Consider the following 21,047-nt stretch of genomic DNA (forward strand, 5'->3'; position numbering starts at 1 on the left):
GCTTGTCAATCTTCCAAATGCTAAACTGCCAATTAAGGCCTAACAAATGTGGGTCAGATGCAACCACCTGCACCTGAACATGAGCGTGCCTCCAAAAATTCATGGATGGAAGGTAAGCAAACAAGTCTTTCTCTGGATTATTCCCAGTACATTATATTTTTACTCCATTCTTTGCTCACAAGATATATACAGCTCGACTAGTGTGAAGCAGCGTAACATTGCGTTGACATTTAAACAAAAATGTAGCAATAAATGTTTGATTTTTTTCAATACATTATTAATTTGGAGCGTTAGATTTGACCTTCAAAGGTGCCACAGGGTCCACTTTAAACTTGTCAGGGAAAGCTCTGCTGAGTGCAAGGAGGCGTGCGTGAATGTAGAACTGTAAATGAGAAGTCAAAAAAAAAAATCGTCATTGATTTTATTAAAGAAATTCAAAACACACTTAGAATGTAATGCCTTTCAAAATATGGCAAACATATCCGTTTGTACTGTCCTAAAGAAGAAAACAATGTACACCAGACAGGTGGATCAAGGAAAAGAACAGCAGTTGATGACAAAAACATCAAGTGACCCAGAAAAATGCTTTTGGAATGTGTATGAGCCATTTTTGTCCTTTTGTGTTATTTTTGGATTGTTGTAATTTATCCTCCACGTCACTAGAGGGACTCTTGTGTCCATGGCACTGGGAAGCTATAAAACCCATGGTGGGGTTGACAGGAATTAAACCGTTTTCTACCGTGTCAATGCGTTGTAGCTATACGTGTTTACGGTGAGAACTATACGTGGTTATTTTGGTTACATTTACTATGTTATGAGTTATTTGCCGCTTTTTTTGATTTGGAAAATAAACCTGTACGTCTTTTATTTACCTACAACAACCAAACTCTCCATCTGCTTACTGCGTCAAGTACAAAGGCACACGTCCTAACTCCGATCGTCAGCGACTTTATACGGTTTAGTCAATTCATAGTGTATCAGCAACAACTTCGAGAAGTCTAACGTCCAGGTCCCCGCTTCCTGTACAAGATCAGATGGGATAGAAATTAATGGCTAAATGAGGTTTAGATCGAATGTACAGACTTAAACCCCACAGAGCAAGTATTTTTATCTGATTAAAAAAACTATCAAAAGAACCTGTAAGAAAAGCCGCCAAAAGTTGGACATCTTATCATTTGAAATGCCAAAGAGCAGATTTGGTCCCAATGATCCATAAAATTTAATCCTAATTGTTTTGCAATAACAAACCCGTCCTAGGTATCTCCAGTCCAACAGGTCAGACAACCTCTCTGCTCTGTTGCGCTGGATGATGCGCTGACGCCGTGACTGTTGGCAGAAATTGAACATGAACTGAGTCAGCTGGTTACAGGACTCTTCGGCAGAACGGAACCGCCGGTCCACGATGTAAATACCTGAGAAGAGAGTGAGGAAAAGATGTCAGTTTGTCTGGATTATTGGCAATTACGCTATGTAGGTGCGTATGTGTCTACACACCATAGGCAGCAGGATCTGTTACATGTTCCTCCATGAAGCACCCAAAACCAGAAAGATTAGTCGTCACACTGGGAATGCCCATTACAGTACATTCACCTGAAAAAACAGAAGAAACTTGAAAGATTCAGGAAATATGGTCACCACAATCGTCTTGATTATCTCTCTAGTCTCAATGATGTCTTGATCTCCGTTGGTGTGGTGTTGACTATTTCACTACTTTCCATTCCAACTCTTTTTGTTGGATCTGATCAGTTACAGTCCATCTCACCCCTTGTGCAAGTTGACTGTAACAATGTAAATTGTTGGTCTTGCAGTTTCTGGCTTGAAACTGCTAACAAACACAATGGGAATCGGTATACTTTTTCTCAACAACTGATCTTGATCTAACTGGTATACGCAAAAGGAACCACGTTTTGCCACATTTTCAAACCATACCCGGTGTGTATCCCCAAGGCTCATAGTAGGAGGGGAATACTCCAAGGTTGCAACCACGGACGAAGTCCTCATAATCCAGTGGTAGCAGAGGACTCGTAGAGGATAGAAATTCAGGATGGAAAATGACCTGTAAAGGAGAAACAGTTAACACAAGTTGACTGAAAACCAAATCAGATAACTCAACAAATGGGCAATAAGACAAGTACAATTCAATTCAGGGAAGAAATTGATATGCATTCTAGTACCTTGACACGGTCATTCCTGGAATTGAAGAGGCCGATTCGTCGTATGTTGGCTAGAATGGGATCTGATGAGTCATCAAGCATGTTGTGGGTTGTTACTGGAGGGAGGCTGTGTCTCTGTAATTCAAAGAGTAATTTTATTGATTGATTTATTGATTGATCAGTACACATTATCTAAACCATGAACGAATGAGATCTGATGAGTCACCCTGCAAAATGCACTGTGAAACTGGGGAAGGTCTACTTAAAGTTTCTAATCATTTTGTGATTTAACAGGTCTTCGTTTTACTTCCAGTCAACTGGTAATTATTCACAGTATCATTTTTGTCAGCACATAAAATTCCTGCTCATTTGTCTCATCGTTACGAATCGTCAGGGTTATTGTTATGGTATGCTGGGGTAATATAGTCTATACGCTAACAAACAATTTTACTGTTGGTCATTATGGTGGTACTCGGAGAGTAGTTTTGTGATTCCTGGCGTAAAATATTTGGGCCTCATACTGTTTGACCAAGCTTACTAATAACGTGTTACAAAAAATAGATTCTTAAATGTAATATCAGGGTTCATGTCATTCAACGGATCGCTTAAACTCCAAATTTTGCCCTGAAATCCTAACCCCGAGCCATTTTTTGCCTGAATACAATACCTGACCAGCACTGGTTTAATTGTGAAATGAAATAATAAACTGTACAACTGTTGCACAGTTAGCTGACATTTAAACCTGTATTGCCTGCCTGGACTGCAGCATGAAACATTCCTGACAGTAAATGGTTGTGAAACTTGTGAAATAAACAAGGCTGTTATTGAAAAGAGTGAGTGTGATTAAAAAAAATGGGAGAGACAGCAGATGAAGAACTACAAATCACAACACTTCATTTTAAAAGTACCAATGAGGACATTCAGTTTATCATCCCTACCAGACATTTTTAGTCAATCCCATTTGCATTCAATTTCATACCTCAGAAATATTGACATTAACATAAATCCATTTAATTGAGAAAGACCTTTTAATAGGCATTTGGATTTTAACTGTCTGTTGTAAAATACATCACAGTGACACAACCAGTCTATCAAACCACAGTCTGGGATAGGAGAAGGTAATTAAGGCTCTGAATTTCATTCATGCTTTACCACACATGAGGATCTACCCCATACAGCTTTCAATAATTCAGTAGCAGGGGGCACCATCACTTTCATTGATTGCTAGTAAGGAAATGCTTACTCCATTCAGAAAAATAGATAGAGACAACGCTTTTGAGGTATTTGAACTTTGAACACTTGGCATACAATATGTAGTTCGAATGACTGTCGCTTTAAACTGGCCTGCTGTTTGTTGCTAACATTAGCATACTGCGCCTATTTCATAAAAAAAAAAAAAAAAAATTATTGTAACATGCTAACAGTCAGTATGCTAACCTGAGTACAGACAGGTCGATGGCATAGCAATAACAATTTTACATTGTGCGCTGTCATTGTTCACAATTATAAATGAGAATCGATTAAATGCTAACGGGCAAACAGTTGCTATGCTAACATTGCAAGATAGCAACCTGAGCACATTTGACAACCTGACCTTCACCAGCTCAGTGGCCGAGTAGTAGAGTGTCCGCCCTGAGACTGGAAGGTTGTGGGTTCAAAGCCCGGCCGGGTCATACCAAAGACTATAAAAATGGGACCCATTGCCTCGCTGCTTGGCACTCAGCATTAAAGGGTTGGCACTGGTGGGTTAGATCATCAAATGATTCCCGAGCGCGGCACCGCTGCTGCTCACTGCTCCCCTCTCCCCCAGGGGATGGATCAAAATCGCATGGGGATGGGTTAAATGCAGAGGACAAATTTCACCACACCCAGATGTGTGTGTGATGATGGTCATTGGAACTTTGGGGGGACTTTTTTTTTTACAAAATATAGAGACGGAAACACTAACATGCCGTGAAGTTGGCATGATGAAATCTTAAGAGAATAAGTTCAGGGAGCACTATGGCAGATTGATATAGATTTTACATCATGCCCCATAGTTGTTTATTATTTCAAATGAGAATGGCTAAAATGCTGTCGATACAGCATAACATTTAAAAGAACAAGAAAAGCACTGACAGCACTTGCAGAAAACTCAAGAGATAGCACAAGAGCAAACTAGGACTGGTGCTGAAGTTGGACAGTACCTGAGTGGCGTAGATGGCTCTCTTCATGATAGTGAAGTCATCTCTGTCCAGAATGGAGTCCATATCAGGGATCTTACCTCTGATTACAACACCAGTTATTTATGTCTACAATTTTCAACAGAATTGAAAACGACATTTTACAAACAAGCTCTACTTACATTAACAGCGCATCATAGAGTCGTTTCCCAAACTTCTCTTTCACAGTGTGAGCAGTATCCCTGTGGAATGGAAAGAGTTATGTGTAAGTCACCATTTTGTCTGCTTATGTGGTTTTTGGTTTGCCCAATATGTTATATCCATCCAAATGCAATTTTCTCCTCAAATAAAGATGTAGTCGGGTCACTGTTAGATAAATTGTATATATATGTTATCATGCGTTCCCTAATGAGTACTTATTAATAAGATTATTGCACAGAATGCTTGCTGTTTCGACTTGCAGACGTCCACCAGTCAACAACAAGTCAAACGATGCTGTCTGGAGCTTCCTGACCTTCTACACCTCTGGGAAGCCAAGAAAGTTGTTGGTAGCTCACTCTATTTTGTTGATGTCTGCACATGGCATTTTGTCCTTGCATTCTTCTCTCATGGCGTCTTGTCTGTGACTTCTTGTTTCACATAGCATTTTGTCCTTGCACTCTCTTTAGTCTCTCATGACATCTTGTCTGTGACTTCTTGTTTCACATAGAATCTCGTTTCTTCTCTAATGAGACAAAGTCCACGCCTTCTCCCCACCTCCTTAGGGGCTAGTCTCACATTGTGGGTAGGGCATTCCAAATAAAAAGAGCGAAGAGTGCAAACAGATTTTTAGTGTAGTCAGATTGCTGTAAATCTGGATGCACTCCTCGCGAGAAAAAACTCAATATTCTGCCTCACTTGTTTTGTCTGCTGATCCTTTTCTTTTATACAGATATTCAGTCAGAGAAAATACCTGACAGTCACTCTGAACCAAAAAAAGTAGCACTACATGGAAGAGAAGTAGGAGGAGCTTCCTGAAGAATGGACTGGTTCAGCAAATATGATCAGAGAAGTAGGATATGGTCATATATTAGTTATAAGGAGCTTTAACACTGTCTTTTAATTCAACTACCAATGACAAAGCAACAGAAGCAAAGTTATGGGAAATCCACGCTCCAGTGACAGTTGACTATGTGACCCATCACAAAAAGGAGACGTCTCTGGGTAGGCTCGAACCACCAACCTTTCAGTTAACAGTCAAATGCACTAACCGATTGCACCTCAGAGACATATTGCTAGATGTTCTATTCTTATTTTAAAGTGTGAGTGTCAAACTCTGGCCCATAGGCCAAATTTGGCCCGCAGTGTAAATTCTGCATCGACTTTGTCAACGCTAAAATTGCAAATTGTTTTCACTAATAGATATATTGCTAGGAAGTTTTATTACCATCCATATTTTTAAAAAAATGAAGGTTTTACTAGTCTCTGATTTCAAAACTAGTTATTCATCAGTTTGTTGTGTAGACCAGCGGTCCCCAACCCCCAGGCCGCGGATCGGTACCGAACCATTACCAAAGCATTACCATTGTAAATTAACTTATGCTGTGCTGTCTGCAAATAGTTTGATATTGCAAATCAGAATCTATTTTCAATAGTATTACCAGGATAGTTGAAGATTAAAATAATAATAAATTAGATACAAATGAACGATTGTAGTGTAATGATTTTTTTATTGCATGTATTGAGGTTGTTTTATTATTAGATTAATAAGAAGGTTTATATTGGTGTTTCGACTACAATAAACACGCCAGATTGTATCATGGCAAATTAAATCATTCTCCGTTTTATCTTATTTATTTTAACTTCATACACAACAAAATACTTTATAATCACAAAATAATAATCCATAGTATATTTGGTGTTTGGAATCACTGTGAGTGGGCAGCGTGGATGCACAGTAGTGTTTGTAGAGTTAGTAGTAAGTAGACCGAGGTTTTACCAGTAGTCTGTGGGTTATTTTGCATTTCCCTGTGTAGCGTCACTGGCAGCATCTCTGATCTTAGTGTCGCTTTAGTCTTTGGTGTGCAGATACGTATTTGAATGAGAAAGTGTCTGTGTCACTGATGATATTGCAAATGGACACCTGTGTGTGCGTGAACTGGGAAGGGATAGGGAAGAACGCCGATCATGAGCGCTCGCTCATGTGTGCGTTCCCGTTTGTACGCATTTCATTTCTGTGGCTCACTCTGGGGTGCACAGGTCCCCGCGACAGTGCCAGCGGGTCACATATTATTGATTTTATGACACGATGCTTCGGGCTGGACTAATTTGAGACACGCCAGATTTGGCCCACGGGCCGGACTTTGGACATGTCTGGTCTACACCAAGCATAAAGTACTGCTTTGAGTAAGAGTAGCCATCTCTGGGTGGACTCAAACCACCAACCTGTCAATTAATAACCGAACGCGCTACCCAATTGTGCCACAGAGACAGCTTTCAAAGACTAGATGTCACATTGTCTGAAAGCTTTGACGTTGTACCGAAAAGCAATAGCTCATTGCATTTAATTGTCTAAATTACAGAGGCCAGTGATGCATTCTTCATGGGGCCTTATTCATTAGATAGTCCTGATGCGTTTCACTGGATGGTCTGCAATAACAACCTTTTGACGAACATCCGAACAAGTATGGCTATTAGTTTTGTTTCCATTCACAGGCAGAGTTGACTCTTGGACTCCATGATCCAAAGATCAATCACAGGAATCAGTAAACATTAGCATCCCTGAGTGAGCTTGAACCACCAACACTTCAGATAACAGTCAAATGTGCTATCTAGTTGCACCAGAGAGTTACCCTGCTGAGCGTTTGATTAACCTTTTAAAGATTTGTAATCTGACAATGGCCATGTTAACAGTCGAATGCGCAAACCAATTTCGTCACAGAGACATGCTGCAGGGATCTGATTTAACTCTTGAAGATTAGTCGTCTGTCAATGACAACGAACAAAGGGTTAGGTTAAAACATTAGACTCAACTAATTGTATACAACTGGCTGACTAACTGAGGCTTGTAAAGAAGAAGTTATGGAGCATGTCCCACTAAATCCAACGACCAAGCTCTAGCAACAAAACACAAAGACAGAGGCTCCAAAAATTAGACTAAACTCATGGAGCGTTTCCCACTAGATCCAACGACCAAGTCCTAACGACAAAACACAGAGACATAACTGGGTGGGCTCTCACCACCAACCTTTTGATTAGGAGCCAAAATGCGGACCAAGTTCGACCTGAGAGTATTGGAGCTGAGTTTAGGGCAGGCGTCAGGAACCTATGGCTCACGAGCCAATATGGGTCTTTTGGTGACGTTATTAAAAAAATACATTAGTACACTCAAAAAATCGTTGATCTTCATTAAAATACAGTGGAGCCTCGGGTTTCGAACGTCCCGGTTCTCGAACAAATTGGTATTTGAACAAAAAATTCGAGATTTTTTTGCTTCGGATGTCGGACGAAATTTCGGTTGTCGAACCTCGCGAGATGAGCCGAGAGGACCCGCATGCTAACTTACTCCGTTCGTTATTACATTCTCGTTACTCTGAGGATTGCATAAACTCTAATCATGCCTCCAAAGGAAGCATGTGGGAGCAGTAAAACCAGCCTAAAATACAAAGACGCTCTTAAAGCAATGTGACAGTGAGCGCCCGGCGCGCTGCGGTTGCTCGATCGGACTAAATTAAGCTCCCTGCGCACTGAGGTCCACTTACATTTTGGAAAGTACATCAGGACATTAAACATATTTTCTAAATTTCAGCGACGGCTCTGTCACGATTATGCGACCAGCGCGGTGTAGTTGCGCAGTCGGCGACGCGCTACGGTTGCGCGTTCGTTGGTGCGCTGCAGTTGCGCGATCGGACAAAATTAAGCTCCGTGCACACTGAGGTCCACTTATATTTTGGAAAGAAATCAGGACTTTTAAAATATTTTCTGAATTTCAGCGACGGCTCTGTCACAATAATGCGACCAGCGCGGTGCAGTTGCGCGGTCGGCGACGCGCTACGGTTGCGCGTTCGGCGGTGCGGTGCGCTGCAGTTGCGCGATCGGACAAAAATGCGCAAATGAAAAAATGCTTAAAAAAGGCAGGTTTTTGTTTTGTTTGTTTGTTTGTTTGTTTGTTTGTTTGTTTGTTTGTTTGTTTGTTTGTTTGTTTGTTTGTTTGAAACGGATTTTTTTCTTCCATTATTTGTAATTGTAAAACATGATTTGGAATTCGAACGATTCACTTCTCGAACAGCCTTCTGGAACGGATTGTGGTCGAAAACCGAGGCTCCACTGTACATACATTTTATTGTATCTAGCCCAGGGGTGGGCAGACTTATTGAGTGGCGGGCCAAATTTGGTTCTAAATTTTGACCGGGGGGCCGAACCAGGAGCAGATGGATGTAGTGTTTGTGTGAAGTAATAGAAATGACATGTACAGGGCATTGCATAAAAGGTTTGTACTTTTAGTAGGTAGCAAAGCATGGATATCAAAAAAGCTTTTTGAAATCAAATGCATTTATTAACAGCATTAAAAAAATATTCCACCAAAAAACTACTATCAGTGATTCTCATTAAATACGACAATGTTATTATGAATAATAGTTTCCATCACTTCAGCGCTTGCAGGTCAGATTTATGAAATATGTTTATCTAATGAGGCGAAATCACATCAAACGGCAAACAATCTGACCAAATACATCATCTCCTCCTGCTGAACGTCAATAAGACCAAGGAAATCATTGTTGACTTCCGGAAGGGTCACACAACACACCTGCCGCTGATCATCGACGGTGCTGTGGTGTATAGAGTAAGCTGCACTTAGTTCCTGGGGGTGCACATCAGTGAGGACCTCTCCTGGTCCGCAAACACCTCGTCACTAGCAAAGAAAGCTCAGCGCCGCCTGTACTTCCTGCGGAAGCTCAGGCGTGCATGTGCTCCTCAGGCAGTCCTGTCTACATTCTAACGTGGCACCATTGAGAGCGTCCTCACCAGTTGCATCGCTGTCTGGGGTGGTAACTGCACTGAACAGAACTTGAAGGCCCTGCAGCGCATAGTGAATACGGCTGGTAAGATGATTGGTGCTTCGCTCCCCTCCCTGAAGGACATTTACACCTCCCATCTCACCCGCAAGGCAACCTCGATTGCGAGAGATGTGAGTCACCCGGCTCACTCTTTGTTTGACCTTCTGCCCTCTGGGAAGAGGTATAGGAGCCTGCGCTCCCGCACCACCAGACTCGCCAACAGCTTCTTTCTCCAGGGTGTTAGGGCCCTGAACTCGCTACCCCCTTCTGCGTAGCGTGCGGCACTGTTGCGCTATTTTCTGGAATGTCTGCTGTACGCGCACTTGCTCCTTTTTTTTTTTTTGCTCCTCTTATTTATTTATTTATTTGTTGTTATTTATTCATTATTTATTCAGCACGCTTTTGTTATACTTGTTTACTTGTTTGTCTGTGGTGGGCCATGTCTTGTCACCGTGGGATAGGGGGGAACGAAATTTCGGTTTCTTTGTGTGTCTTTGGCATGTGGAGAAATTGACAATGAAGCTGACTTTGACTTTGACTTTGATCTTGAAGAATCAGTGAAAGAATACATCTAGTAAATAAAGTAATAAAGAAATCAATAGTATTGTTGGTCTCCGTTTTTTGCTAGTGCATCATGGTCTGGAGTATGATTTGGTGTGGTAATTCTTAGGATAGAGCCGAGGGGTCGGTCCGTTAACCGAGATCTGTGACGGGCTTTGTTGATGTTCATGTGGCTGAACGTCTGCTCACACACGTAGGTCAGGCCATATTGGCCACTCTTTTTTTTTTTAAACACTCAGCACTCAGTGTCCACCTTTCTTTTCCTCGGGCCACTCATTTTAATGGAAGGATTCCAGGGGAAGGTTTGTGGGTGGCATTCGCGTAAAACTGTATCTGAAAGCTCAGGGTGCAAATTATGAGAATGCTGACGTCACAGCCCACACTCGAAATTTGGCAATGATGGAAATTGAGCCCGGAGTGCACCGGGTCCGTACTACTTAGTACGTACACGCACTTGTGAGTGTGCACCGAGCTTTCTGACACGGCTTCCGGGCGTCCGGGCGCTTCCCCATCTATTGGGGAAACATAGTGATTGCAGGGAAAATGACCCAAAAAAAAGTTTAATAATACAATTTATTCAGGTTTGGCGGGCCGGATTAAACGGCCCCGTGGGCCGGATATGGCCCGCGGGCCGTAGTTTGCCCATAGCTGATCTAGCCAATCGTTTTTATTTTTAAATGATATGGCTCTCACGGGAAATTATTTGTAAAAAATAGGCACGTATGGCTCTGTCCGCCAAAAAGGTTCCCGACCACTGGTTTAGGGTGTCACTCTGAGATTCATTAAGCATGCCAATTTATGCAAAATTTAGGGGATTGATCAGAGTGCTGTGCATAAGAGAACCAGTTGGTAAATTAATTGTCTTCTCTTCAGCAACCATAGCGATTTGTATAGGTTCCATCTACAGTCAGATCTGACTTGTGAACCAAAAACAAACACATCAGAGGACAAACGCCCCTGGACAGGCTCGAACAACCAACCATTTCGGTTAATAGCCGAACGCGCTATCTGGTTGCGCCACTGAGACTTACATGTTAAGATTGATCCAGCTTTTAAAGGATAGTGATCTGGTGATATCTAATGGCAAACCGCATCATATTCAACTCATACATTTTCTGACTCACAGAATCTTGCGACGATCAATGCATTAACCTGCTCATTAGATCCAAAGCCAAAGTTCCGGTTTCAAAACAGGGAGATGTTACAGGATGGGCAATAACCACCAACCTTTCGATTAAGAGCCAAACATACAAACCAAGTGGGCCTCAGAGCGATGAATCTGAATTTTGGGTGTTACTCTAAAATTGCTTAAGAAGGCCAATTCACGCTCAACGTCCAAACGTGCTGACCCTTGCCCTCCAGTAAGGATAGCCATTTGTTTTGTTCCGATTCACAGGCAGTTGACTCTTGGAGTCCATGGTCCAAAGATCAATTGTTACGGTTGACAGATTATTTTGTGGTGTATTTTTATTTAGGTATCATACAATGTATATTTCACTTGTAAGTTTAGAAGTGACCAGATCATGCACGCATGAGATTTTATGGGGCCGGGGCCAGGAAAGCTGACGTCCTGGCACCAAGATACAGGAATCGACCATTTGGTTAGAATCAACAAAGCAAGCTGGCGGGGGAGAAGTTGACCAGCTGCCCTCGTGTGCGTGGACCCGGGTCAGGGGGGGTATAAGACCCAAGGCGGGAGAAGACAGGGGGACTTCTTTTTTTGGCTCGAGAGAGACACTTCAATTCTGACATCGGTTGAATAAAATCTTTCCCCGATCAGCCGCGTGTCCCTGAAGTTTTCCTTCCCTGAGCCAGCCACCTATCCACCGTATGATCTCGGAGACCAGCAGAACATCGAAGAGAATTCACCACAGATGATTATGTTGAAATGTAGACTATAATGATTAACCAAACCAGTGGCGGCTATGGCTGAGGCAGTAGAGTGGGTTGTTTAATAACCGGAGTGTTGGCGGTTCGATTCCCAGCTCTGTCACAGTCAAATATTGTTGTGTCCTTGGGCAAGACACTTCACACACCTTGCCTCCAGGTTGCCACTGTAAATGAGAATGTGTTCTCAATTGGCTTACCTGGTAAAACATTGAATAAAAATTGTCCTGTTCTCACAATGTAGTAAAACAAAGTGCTAAGTTCCCCTGCACTGGTTGACCAGCTGCAGAGGAAGCAATCAAAGTGGTTTTGTTTCCCCCAACATCGTAAAACACCCCCTGCTCTGATTTGACCAGAGGCCGGGGGTTCGCCAAACCAGTCCATGCTTACCCCCATCCTGTTTTCTCTCAATAAATACTCTCCAAAGGCAGACTGCGTTCAAACACCTCTGTATGCTACAGTGATGAACGTTTTCTCCACTTGCAAGTGCTAAAAGGGCAAACTGCCTCCAGGGTGGTTCTTGCAACTAAGAGTGAGCACCACTCAAATATCAATCACTGCCATCAGTAAATATAAGGATCCCTGGGTGGGCTTGAACCACCAACCTTTCAGTTAACAGCCGAATACGCTACCCAACTGCGCCACAGAGACATCCTGCAGGAGTCTGATTTAACTCTTAAAGATTAGTGATCCGTCAATGTCAACGAACAGGATTAGGGTTAGGTTTAGACATTACTAACAACTAATTGTATACAATTGGCTGACTAACTGAGGCTTGTAAAGAACAAGTTATGGAGCATGTTCCACTAGATCCAACGACCAAGTCCTAGCGACAAAATACAGAGACATAATTGGGTGGGCTCCAAAAACCCATTTTAATTCATGGAACGTTTTCCACTCGATCCAATGACCAAGTCCTAGCGGAAAAATACAGAGACATAACTGGGTGTGCTCCCACCACCAATCTTTTGAATAGGAGCCAAAATGCTAACCGAGTGGGCCTGAGAGTAATGGAGCTGAGTTTAGGGTGTCACTGTGAGATCCATTAAGCATGCCAATTCATGCTAAATTCAGGGGATTGATCTGAGTCTTGTGCACAAGATTACCAGTTGGTAGACGAATTGCCTTCTCTTCAGCAACCATATCAATTTGTATAGATTCAATTTACAGACAGATCAGAATTGTGAACCAAATGCAAAGTATTGCATTCAGAGAGAATAAACTTCCTTGGGTGGGTTCAAACCACCAATCTTTCGGTTAACAGCCGAAAGCGCTAACCGGTTGCGCCACAGAGACTTACTATGTAGAGTTTTATCAAGCTTTTAAAGGATAGTGGTCTGGCAATATCCAATGGCAAACCGCATGATATTCAACTCATATACATTTTTTGATTCACAGACGCTTGTAAAGAGCAATGCACAGCTCATTGGATCCAAAGCCAAAGTTCTGATGTCAAAACAGAGAGATGTTACAGGATGGGCAACAACCACCAACCTTTTGACTAAGAGCTAAACATGCAAATCAAGTGGGCCTCAGAGCGTTGAATCTGTATTTTGGGTGTTACTCTAAAATTGGTCATGGAGGCCAACTCACACTCAACATCCAAACCCCTGCTCTCCAGCAGGTACAGGACTGTCTCAGAAAAATAGAATATTGTGATAAAGTTCTTTATTTTCTGTAATGCAATTAAAAAACAAAAATGTCATACATTCTGGATTCATTACAAATCAACTGAAATATTGCAAGCCTTTTATTATTTCAATATTGCTGAGTATGGCTTACAGCTTAAGAAAACTCAAAAATCCTATCTCAAAAAATTAGAATATTTCCTCAGACCAAGTAAAAGAAAGATTTAAAACAGCAAAACAAAATCAAACGTTTGAAAATGTCCATTAATTCACTTAGTACTTGGTTGGGAATCCTTTTGTAGGGATTACTGCATCAATGCGGCGTGGCATAGAGGCAATCAGCCTGTGGCATTGCTGAGGTGTTATGGATGCCCAGGATGCTTCAATAGCAGCCTTTAGCTCATTTGCATAATTGGGTCTGGTGTCTTTTAGCTTCTTCTTCACAAATTCTCTGTGGGGTTCAGGTCAGGGGAATTGGCAGGCCAATCGAGGACAGTAATGCCATGGTCAGTACACCATTTACTGGTGGTTTTGGCACTGTGGGCAGGTGCCAGATCATGATGGAAAATGAAATAATCATCTCCATTGAGCTTTTCAGCAGACGGAAGCATGTAGTGCTCTAAAACCTCTCGGTACACAGCTGCGTTTACAGTGAAACACAGTGGACCAACATCAGCAGCTGACATGGCTCCCCAAACCATTGCTGACTGTGGGAACTTCACACTGGATTTCAAGCAACTTGGATTTTGCTCCTCTCCAGCCTTTCTCCAGACTCTGGCGCCTTGACTTCCAGATGAAATACAAAACTTGCTTTCGTCTGAAAAGAGGACTTTGGACGACTCTGGAACTGTCCAGTGCTTCTTTTCCATAGCCCAAGTCAGACGCTTCTTCCATTGTCTTGAGTTCAGAAGTGGCTTGACCATGGGAATAAGGCTATTGTAGCCCATTTCCCGGACACGTCTGTGAACAGTGGCTTTTGATACCTGGACTCCAGCTTCAGGCCACTGTCTTTGAAGCTCCCCCAAATTCTGGAAGCGACTCTTCTTCACAATGCTGTTAAGGCTGCGGTCATCTCTCTTGGTTGTGCAACGTTTCCTGCCACATTTCCCCTTCCAACAGACTTTTTGTAGATGTGCTTTGAAACTGCACTCTGTGAACCGCTTGCTCTTTGAGAAATTTCTTTTTGTGTCTTACCCTCCTGATGGAGAGTGTCAATGATGGTCCTCTGAACAGCAGTCAGATCAGCAGTCTTTTGATTTAGTTTACTGTACCAAGCTGAGTGTTTTTCAAGGCTCAAGAAACCCTTGCAGGTGTTTCGAGTTTATTAGACCATTCAAGTGATTAGTTGAATACCCTACTAGAATATCTTTTCATGATATTCTAATATCTTGAGATAGGATATTAGAGTTTTCTTAAGCTGTATGCTATAACCAGCAATATTAAAATAATAAAAGGCTTGCAATATTTCATTTGGGTTGTAATGAATCCAGAATGTATGACATTTCTGTTTTTTTAATAGCATTACAGCAAATAAAGAACTTTATTACAATCTTCTAATTTCCTGAGACAGTCCTGTATTGTCACTTGTTTCTTTCTGATTCAGAGCCAGAGTTCACTCTTGGACTACATGATCCCAAGATCAATCACTGCGTTTAGTAAACATATGCATCCCTGGGTGGGCTTGAACCACCAACCTCTCAGTTAACAGCCAAATGCGCTAACCAATTGCACCACAGAAGCATGCTACAGAAATCTGCTTATACTCTTGAAGATTAGTTATTCTGTCAATGTCTGCGGTTACTGCCTGATGATTGCTGGGATAGGCTCCAGCACCTCCGCGACCCCCGTGGGGACAAGCGGTATAGAAATGGATGGATGGATGGATGGATGGATGGATGGATGGATGGATGGATGGATGGATGGATGGATGGATGGATGGATGGATGGATGGATGGATGTCAAACTGCGGCTTCTAATGAACAAGTTATGGAGCATGTCCCACTAGATCCAACGACCAAGTCCGAAGTGACAAAACACAGAGATATAACCGGGTGGGCCCCAAAAACTAGACTCAACTCATGGAGCGTTTCCCAGTAGATCCAACGACCAAGTCCTAGCGACAAAACACAGAGACATAACTGGGTGGGCTCTCACCACCAACCTTTTGATTAGGGGCCAAAATGCTAACCAAGTTCGGCCTGAGAGTATTGGAGCTGAGTTTAGTCGCAGCTGCAGTCTGTTCAAACTACTCCCTTCTGGACGGCGTTACGGAGCACTGCACGCCAAAACCAGCAGGCACAGAGACAGCTTCTTCCCCCAGACTGTCGCTCTGATGAACTCACACCACTCTGAGAGTCTCGGAGACATTGCTGTGCAATAACATCCTGCTCTCGATGCTTTATTTTGAATTTTCTTGTTGGAGCCTAGTTAATTTCTTATATTGATTGTATTAATATCATTATTATTTGTGGTCTGACCTATGAATTATTTCTGTTCTATATGTGAAGCCAGATAAGATCACTAAAATCATTACTAGATTATGTTTTATTGTTTTATTTTTCTTGTATGAAAGTCAACCCGGAGATTTATGTTTAATGTAAATAAATACCTTCTATGGATTGACGAACTATCTCCGCGAGTGCTTTTTGGTTTAGTGGGTTTAAGACCTCCTCCTTACAAGCTACTCTTTTATTTTTGTGGTGGCAATTTTTGGAATACAAGAGTAGCCATAACAAATTGAAAAAACTTCACTGACGACTACAAGGAAATTAATTCGGAGAGTTCGTGGACCCAAGCGATCACCCGCTGTCAGATGAGGAAGCCGTGTGTAAAAACAGCTGATCAGCTTTATGAATGAAAGCGCTGCTGCGCTACAAGGAAACAATTGGGACTGTGGAATGCAAAATTGCGTATTGTGGATGTGGACTGCAACAAAACGGAATGATGGAATAATGTTTAAGGATGAACTAAGCGGAAATTGAAGGAATTTGCGTGGTAACCTGAGAGGATGTCGGACAGACAATTGAGCCCGCAGCTGGGGAAGACGTGTGGAAGTCGTGCTCTGCCTCACGCAGAGCCAGATTGGGGGCATGCACGAGAAAATTAAATGAAATTAAGGCTTTGATGACTGATGTTGGAAATGTTGATAAAGTCAGTGACGCATTTGAAGTTTTTAAAGGAACTGGATGAATTTACAAACGCGCACGAGTTTGCGAAAGAACTCTTAACGCAGGAGGAAAATGATTATTATGACTGGTATGAACCCAGGATAACTAACCTGAATTATTTCATTAAAGAAGTGGAAACACGGAAAAGAGAAATTGCACAAAGATTGGACCACAAGACAGCATGTCAAATATATCACGCAGATCAAATGTATCATGCAGATCAAAGTCTAGCGCTGTCTCGTCAGTCTCCTCAGCATTAAAGAAGGCCAAGGTAGATCAGGCTGCTGCACTGGCACGAGCTGCTGCATTGAAAGAAAAACAAACTTTGCAGTTGGAGGAATTATAATTGAAATCAAAGATGGAAAAAATTTAGTTGGATACAGACCTTGCTGCATCAGCTGCTAAAATAAAAATACTCCAAAGTGATGATGAGGGGAGCCAGGAGGCCCCAGATGATGCCATGAATGAGTATTATGATTCTCACCATTAACCAGAAACAATGGAAAGCAATGTGGAATTTGTGCAATTAGGTGCCATACCCAAAACCCCACTCCAGCAAACCATCTCAAATCTCAACAGGCCTCCACCTCCCCGCTCACCAGAAATAAAACTTCAAATTAAGAATGCAATTCAAACTTACAAGACCAAAACTAAAAGTCACCATGACACATACTACACCAGTTAACTCAAGCAAGGGTGTTAATGCTACCCCTGGTAATTTGGATGTACTTAGTTATTCAAAGACAAAATTTTATAGCAGAACCCATTGTCTCACAGCAAACTTTACCTAAATTACCTGTGAAAGAAATTCATGTTTTTGATGGTAATCTATTGGCATATCAGTCGTTTATTCGTGCATTTGAACACTTAATTGAAGATAAAACTAAAAATAATCAAGACAGACTATACTATCTAGAACAGTTCACTTCTGGTTTGCCTAGAGATCTGGTTCGCAGCTGTTTGCACATGGGAGGAGGCAGGGGCTATAAGGAAGCAAGAGACCTGTTAAAACAGAACTTTGGGAATTAAATAAAGATTTCTGCTGCTTACCTGGAGAAAGCTTTGAGTTGGAGAGCGATTTAAGATGACGATGGGAAAACGATGCATGCATATGCAATGTATTTAAAAGGATGCTGTAATGTAATGCAAGACTTGTAGTATTTAGAGGAACTTGAGATCCCATCAAATCTAAGATTAATCACATCCAAACTGCCCTACAAGCTCAGGGTAAAATGGCGGGCCACAGCCTATGAGACACAGCAGAGAACTGGAAGTAGAATCAGACTCCATCACCTTGTGGATTTTGTGGAAAAACATGCTAAGATGCTTTTGGATCCCTTATTTGTAGACATTCAAGACCAAAACCCCACAAAAAGGCCCATTTCGAGATTTCAACCAAAATCAATCAAAGGTAAAACCAGCAGTTTTGCTACCTCGGTGGCAGTGAACACACAAACAGGACACACTGTAAGGCAATCAGCTGTTCCACCAGCAACCCTTCAAGCCTCACCCAATTCTAACATCTCTTCCTGTGGATTCTGCCAAGGGAGACATGCTCTGATTGATTGCTCACTTTTCAAAGCAGAGGCACATGACGACATGGTTGAATTCCTAAGAAGTCATGGACATCGTTTTGGTTGCCTGTTGAAAGGTCATTTAAGCAAAAATTTTAAAAGGAGATTAATGTGCCATGTCTGTCAAATGAAGCATCCTACTGTACTCCATATTAACAATGCAATAATTCCCAAACAGACAAATCAAACGACAAAGGCCATTGCTGAGACAGAAAAGACCTCCATAAGCAGCGCTCTTGTTTCAGCAGGCAATGCAACTGGGGCCGGGAGAGAGCCAGCACTGGCAATTCTTCCTGTCAGGGTTAAGGTGGCAAAAGGGAACAGGTATATTCAAACCTATGCCTTCCTTGATCCCGGCAGCACGGCAACGATTTGCACAGAAAAATTAATGAGCCAGCTAAATGCAAAAGGACGCAAAACAGAAATACTTTTACAAACAATGGGGCAGGAAAGGCCGGCAGGGATCTATGAGGTCAAAGGACTGGAGGTGGGGGACTTGGAGGGCTGCACGTATCGAGACCTGCCAAAGTAAAATCCCTGTCTCAAAGGAAAACATTATCACACAAGCTGACCTGAAGAGATGGCCATATCTCAGTGGCATCCAGTTAAAGGAGATTGAGGCAGATATTGACCTCCTCATTGGAATTGATATTCCTCGAGCAATGGAGCCGTGGAACATAATAAATTCATGACAACGGACCCTATGCAGTCCAGACCTTACTAGGATGGGTGGTAACTGGACCACTCAATGTTAACCGTGTTGCAGAATCTGGGCCCATTGCAGTGTCAAGTAATAGAATATCTGTTGTTGAGTTGAATGATTTACTCATCAGACAATATAATCAGGATTTCTCTAAAAACATGTATGAGGAAAAAAATGAGATGTCAGTTGAGGATAAACGTTTCATGGAGATTGCATCCAGCTCAGCATTCCTTAAAGATGGCCATTATCATTTACCACAGCCCTTCAGAGATAAAGCCAAGGTCATGCCTGATAACTACCATGTGGTAAAAGATCGCACACTGCACCTTGTGAAAAGGTTCAAGAAGAATAGAACATATGCAGAAGAATACACCTCCTTTATGGAGGACATTCTCAAAAAAGGTTATGCAGAAAAAGTTCCACCTCAGCAGCTTCACAGAAAGGATGGGCATGTGTGGTACACCCCACATCATGGTGTTTACCACAAACGAAACTCAAGCTGAGGGTGGTGTTTGACTGTACATCCTCCTTTCGAGGAAAATCTCTGAATAAGGAGCTTCTCCAAGGTCCAGACTTAACAAACACCCTCATTGGAGTGCTGTTAAGATTTCAACAAGAACAAATAGCAGTTATGGCAGACATTGAGGCAATGTTTTATCAAGTGCATGTTGAAGAAAAGGACAGAGACTTCCTTAGGTTTTTATGGTGGCCAGAGGGTGATATCAGCAAACCACTTTGTGTTTACAGGATGAAAGTTCATCTCTTTGGCACTGTATCATCCCCTAGCATTGCCTATTTTGCCCTGCATCAAACTGCTGATGACAATCAGAACCACTACTCTGATGAAGTGATGAAAACAATCAAAACTAACTTTTATGTAGATGGTTGTCTTCGATCTGTGGCCACAACTGACCAAGCCATCAAGGTTGTCAAAGATCTAACTGAAGCCTGCAGCCAGGGAGGTTTCACATTGACAAAATGGGTCAGCAATAACAATGAGGTGTTAACAAGCATTCCTGTTGTGAGACTCTCAACGGGATCACCAATATTTGAGTGATGTTCCATCTTTCTGTGTGTTCACGATTGTCATGGTGATCTTTCTGGCGATTTCTTAACGATACTGAATGTATTTTTTTGTTAACGTTGATTTCTCTGACTGCGCATAAAGGCACCACCGCGATCAGTTAGTGTGTTTGAAAAGAGGAAAGTGACGTACGTACGTACATGTGGAAAAGGCGGCTCTGTATGGGAGAGAAGTTGAAGAGGAATAAAAACACCCTTGAAAACCAAAACTTGCCCCTTGTCGTGACTTGGAGCCACAACACTGTACACCACAGAGCAAAAGCAGTCAAGGAACTGGACCTTGATAGAAAAAAACTGACAGAACAAATCTCAATTGAACCAGCACTTCGAATACACTGGAACACCCACAATGACACCTTAAGCTTTAAAGTTACTGTAAATAGCCGGCCTGCTACCAGAAGAGGGATACTCTCCACTGTATTCCATTTATGACCCTTTAGGTTTTCTCTCTTCTTTCATTTTGAAAGCCAAACAACTCCTCCAGGAACTCTGCAAATCAAAGTATGGATGGGATCGAGTTATTCCACAGGACTTTGCAAGACCCTGGCAGAGATGGGTCAGGGAGTTAGACCAATTACGGGTGTTTAAAGTATCTAGATCAGCTGTGGGCAAACTACGGCCCGCAGGCCCGTTTAATCCGGCCCGCCAAACCTGAATAAATTGTATTATTAAACTTTTTTTTTTTGTGGTCATTTTCCCTGCAATCACTATGCTTCCCCAATAGATGGGGAATCGCCCGCCCGCGCATTTACTCCCGGAAGCAGTGTCAGAAAGCTCGGTGCACACTCGCATGTGTGTGTGTGTACTAAGTAGTACGGACCCGGTGCACTCCGCGCTCAATATCCATCATTGCCGAATTTTCGTGTGGGCTGTGACGTCAGCATTCTCGTAATTCGCGCGCTGAGGTTTCAGATACAGTTTTACGCTAATGCCACCCACAAACCTTCCCCTGGAATCCTTCCATTAAAATGAGTGGCCCGAGAAAAAGAAAGGTGGACACTGAGTGATAAGAGTGGACAATTTGGCTCGACCTACGTGTGTGAGCAGATGCTTGGCCACATGAACGTCAACAAAGCCCGTCACAGATCTAGGT

The 21,047-nt window shown here is 42.3% G+C and overlaps 1 protein-coding gene and 1 non-coding gene across 6 annotated transcripts in view; both read right to left on the reverse strand.

The window, feature by feature from the left end:
* gys2 (glycogen synthase 2) overlaps positions 1-21,047 on the reverse strand; it is a 46,710-nt gene that overhangs the window by 1,253 nt on the left and 24,410 nt on the right. For 2 of the 5 annotated variants that reach the window (XM_088366286.1, XM_088366285.1), the window contains exons 9-15: positions 4,498-4,557; positions 4,340-4,418; positions 2,175-2,288; positions 1,930-2,056; positions 1,495-1,590; positions 1,249-1,412; positions 302-382 (exon numbers count right to left, since the gene is read on the reverse strand). In XM_088366286.1, coding sequence (XP_088222412.1) covers positions 302-382; positions 1,249-1,412; positions 1,495-1,590; positions 1,930-2,056; positions 2,175-2,288; positions 4,340-4,418; positions 4,498-4,557 — 721 coding nt within the window. The remainder of the gene's footprint in view (positions 1-301; positions 383-1,248; positions 1,413-1,494; positions 1,591-1,929; positions 2,057-2,174; positions 2,289-4,339; positions 4,419-4,497; positions 4,558-21,047) is intronic. The other 3 variants (XR_015855284.1, XM_088366287.1, XM_088366288.1) reach the window with 3 other exon arrangements.
* On the reverse strand, positions 12,377-12,450 carry trnan-guu (transfer RNA asparagine (anticodon GUU)). Its single transcript has one exon. It is a non-coding gene; the product is annotated as a tRNA-Asn (tRNA).

This window comes from Syngnathus floridae, chromosome 22 (genome assembly GCF_059516105.1).
Source record: "Syngnathus floridae isolate MCC-2025c chromosome 22, RoL_Sflo_1.0, whole genome shotgun sequence".
Lineage (NCBI taxonomy): Eukaryota > Metazoa > Chordata > Actinopteri > Syngnathiformes > Syngnathidae > Syngnathus > Syngnathus floridae.